At 48.1% G+C, this 3,764-nt stretch overlaps 1 protein-coding gene across 1 annotated transcript; it reads right to left on the reverse strand.

The window, feature by feature from the left end:
- Window positions 1–1,851: 1,851 nt before the first annotated feature.
- Window positions 1,852–2,799, reverse strand: LOC104994063 (olfactory receptor 139). Its single transcript, XM_010847519.1, has one exon. The coding sequence runs from the start codon at window positions 2,797–2,799 to the stop codon at window positions 1,852–1,854; it is 948 nt and encodes a 315-aa protein (XP_010845821.1).
- Between the last annotated feature and the right edge of the window lie 965 nt (window positions 2,800–3,764).

Genomic DNA, 3,764 nt, shown 5'->3' on the forward strand with positions numbered 1-3,764 from the left:
CCAGGCCCAGAGGCTGCAGGGCCCACCACCAACCACTGCCCCTGGCAGGGGCACTGGACCTGATGTGGGAGACAGCTGTCTTCAGGAAAAATAGAGTGATGGTGGGAACCTTCATTTGACTGGGGAATATTCTCAGACACCTTGAGGGGGCCAAGCTGCCCTCCTCACCAATTAATAAGCATGTTAGGTAAGGTCCCTCTTCTCAGACTTCCAACTTGTGGACCAGGAAGTGTCTGAAAGATTCACGGAAAAAAATTCTAGAAACAGTCACAACTGCATGTGAAATCAACTCTCATTCTAGTCACTGTTCTTCCATGGGTTCCCTTAGTTTCGTTCTTTTGGTAAAATCTTGGTTTCCAGTACTCATTCAGTAGTAACTTGCAAACTTCTATTTCCCTTCGTTTTTCACCTTTACTGATTTTCTATACATATTAGATAGAATGCCCTTTTATAAATCGGTGTACTTTGCCATGAAAAATAAACACTAAACTAACTATTCTGAATGCTGCTTCTCAGGAAATTAAGGATGACCGACTCTAGAGTTTTCAGTGGAGAGGCTGGGGTAGAGAGTTCACGCAGTGACGTGAAAATGTGTTGTTCCCACTCACGGTTAGTCGGGATGGGGACCCTGGTTTTAGGAAGAGGTATTTGATAGTGTTGCTCTAAAGAAGATGCTGGAAAGTACTCTGACAGGTCCCCACATCCTGCTCCCAGGCTATGCCAAACCTTAATTCCACAATCATGGGCTTATTTCCTGAAGAAGAATCTTTTAAAAAAACAGGCTCCATGCATGAGTGTGTACTCAGTCGCTTTAGTCGTGTCCAACTCTTTGTGATCCCATGGACTATAGCCCTCCAGGTTCCTCTGTCCACTGGATTCTCCAGGCAAGAATACTGGAGTGGGTTGCCATACCCTCCTCCAGAGGATCTTCCCAACCCAGGGATCAAACCTGAGTCTTCTCCATCTCCTGCATTGCAGGTGGATTCTTTACCACTGAGCCATCAGGGAAGTCCCCAGACCCAATACTCTGATACAAATATGTTAGTTGCTCAATGTGTCTGACTCTTTAAGAGCCCATGGACTGTAGCCTACCAGGTTCCTCTGTCCATGGGATTTCCAGGCAAGAATACTGGAGTGGGTTGCCATTCCCTTCTCCAGGGGATCTTCCCAACCCAGGAATCGAAACTGGGTCTCCTGCATTGCAGCCAGAGCCACCATCTGAGCCACTTTATCATCTGAGCTACTAGGGAAGCCCTAAGATACAAATATATCTTATCTTTAATGGGTGAGGGCAAACATTTTAATTAATATTTTTAATGTATTTCAACTGAACAGTCATTGAATTTTAAAAATACAACATAATTTATTTGTGTCCCACTTCCTGACCCATAGTATAATTTTCTCCCATTTGTCCTTTAAAAAAATATTGATATATTTATTTGGATGTGCTAGCTCTTACTTGCAGGATCTTTGATCGTCATTGCAGCAGGCAGGATCTTCAGTTGGGACTTGTGAACTCTTATTTGCAGCATGTGGGATCTAGTTCTCTGACGAGGGATTGAACCCAGGCCTCTTGCACTGGGTACATGGAGTCTTAGCCACTGGGCCACCAGGAAAGTCCCTTCTCCCATCTGTCTCTAATCCATCTTTCATCAGTTATTTAGATACTCTCCTCTCTAAGCTTTAGCCTTTCTCCCCAGTTCAAGGCAAACCACATTCTACCCTGGCCTGAATTATCTACTTTCCTTCTTAGTCCACCCTTGAATATCCTCCTGCCCACAACTAAGCCTTCAGCACAAGAAAGCGGGGGGTTGCTCAAGGAGAGAGAGGCATCTTGACACCCCTGCCTTCTCACTCCGGGGGCCGCTTCCCTGTCAGCAACCTCTTCAGGGCGCCCTGCACATCAGGGTTCCGGAGGCTGTAGATGAGTGGGTTCAGCATGGGGCTGATGACAGTGTTGAGGATGCCAATGCCCTTGTCCTTGTCTGAGGCGGACACGGAGCCCAGGCGCATGTAGCTGAAGAAGCCGGTTCCATAAAAGATGCAGACCACGGTGAGGTGGGAGCCACACGTGGAGAAGGCTTTCTTCCTGCCCTCTGCCGAGCGGATCCGCAGGACTGCGGCTGCCACGTGGGCGTAGGATACCGAGATGAAGACCATGGGGACTACCCCCATGAAGGTGGCCCCCACGAAAAGAAGCTGCCCGTTGAGGTGGATGCTGGAGCAGGAGAGCTGGAAAAGGGGCGGGAGGTCACAGTAGAAGTGGTTGACCACGTTAGGGCCGCAGAAGTCCAGCACAGACACAGCCACTGTGTGGGTCAGAGCATTGATGAAGGAGATGGAGCAGCAGACGGCCACCAGGGCTCCCTGGACGTCACGGCTCATGCGGATGCTATAGGTGAGGGGCTGGCAAATGGCCAGGTAGCGGTCGTAGGCCATGGCTGTCAGGAGGTGACAGTCCACTCCAGCCAGGAGGTGGAAAAAGAAGAGCTGTGAGATGCAGGCTGCATAGGGAACCCGGCATTGGTGGGTCAGGAGACAGGCCAGCATGGGAGGAATGGTGACAGTGATGCACCCAATGTCCAGCAGAGAAAGGTTCCCCAGGAAGTAGTACATGGGGGTGTGGAGTTTGGGCTCCACAAAGATGGCGGCCAGGATACTCAAGTTGCCCCCGACTGTGATCACATAGGCAAAGAGGAAGATGGCAAAAAGGATGGATTGCAGTTCTATGTTCTCTGTTAGACCAAGAAGGATGAATTCAGTGACCACAGTCTTGTTGCCCCAGGCACCTGGCTCCATAGGCCACTTCTGAGCGATGTAGAGTGAGAAAATGTGGACCTGCTGAAAGGGGAAGAGAGGTACTTAATCTGTGTCTGCTGGATGCTGGGGATAACAGGGCACGTACATTTATTGATGGAATGGATACTGGATTAGAGCTTGAGCAGGATCCCCAAGGCCCTTACAATGCTAGACATTAACTCTTGAATTTCCAGCTCAGGTTGAGATCCAGAGGATCCCAAGAAAGGGGCTGGGACAGAGGAAACTGCTCTGAGGACCCAGGATGGTGGCTGTTGATCAAAACGAGATGGAAGGATTTCACTATTTTGACAGCTATGAAGGTTGTATCAGTGTAGAGTGACTGACCTTAGGAAATATCATCACAGATGGATTTTTCTAAGTTAACATTAAGGCATGCCCAATCTGGGTATGAATCGACAGCAGTGACACAGTACAGTGTCTCATGACACAGTGACAAGAGTTCAGCCTTGCTCTGAGCAGAGGTTCGTCTCTCTCCTGAATGCATCTGTCTACTTCTACTTCTCCAGTCATCCCCACTCTGCCTGGTCATGCAAGGTTCCATGTGCCTCGGGTCCTGTGGTCCAATTTGCCTTAAGTAGTTCTTTCTCTACACAAAGACGTTCACAGTCTCTCTCTCTTTCTCCCTCACTCCCTTCCTCCCCCCTTCCCTCCTTCCTTCTGTCTCTCTCTCTCCCTTTCTTTCTCCTGGTATATAAGGACAACTCAGCACAGTGGAAAGAGCTGTGGAGTTAAGAGTCCAGATGCTTGTGTTATAAACAAGCTTCTACTACTAACTAGCATCAGGACTTTGGAAAAAGGATAACAGAAGGGGAAAAGACGATAAAAGGAAGGGAGGAAGTAGAGAAAGAAGGGAGGAAAAAATAGGAAGCCAACATTTACTTGAATATAAACTTTTTGTCAAATATTTTACTCCATTGAAATTTCACAGAAATTCTTGAAGATAG

This window comes from Bison bison, unplaced genomic scaffold (assembly GCF_000754665.1).
Source record: "Bison bison bison isolate TAMUID 2011002044 unplaced genomic scaffold, Bison_UMD1.0 scf7180017864249, whole genome shotgun sequence".
In the NCBI taxonomy this organism is placed as follows: domain Eukaryota; kingdom Metazoa; phylum Chordata; class Mammalia; order Artiodactyla; family Bovidae; genus Bison; species Bison bison.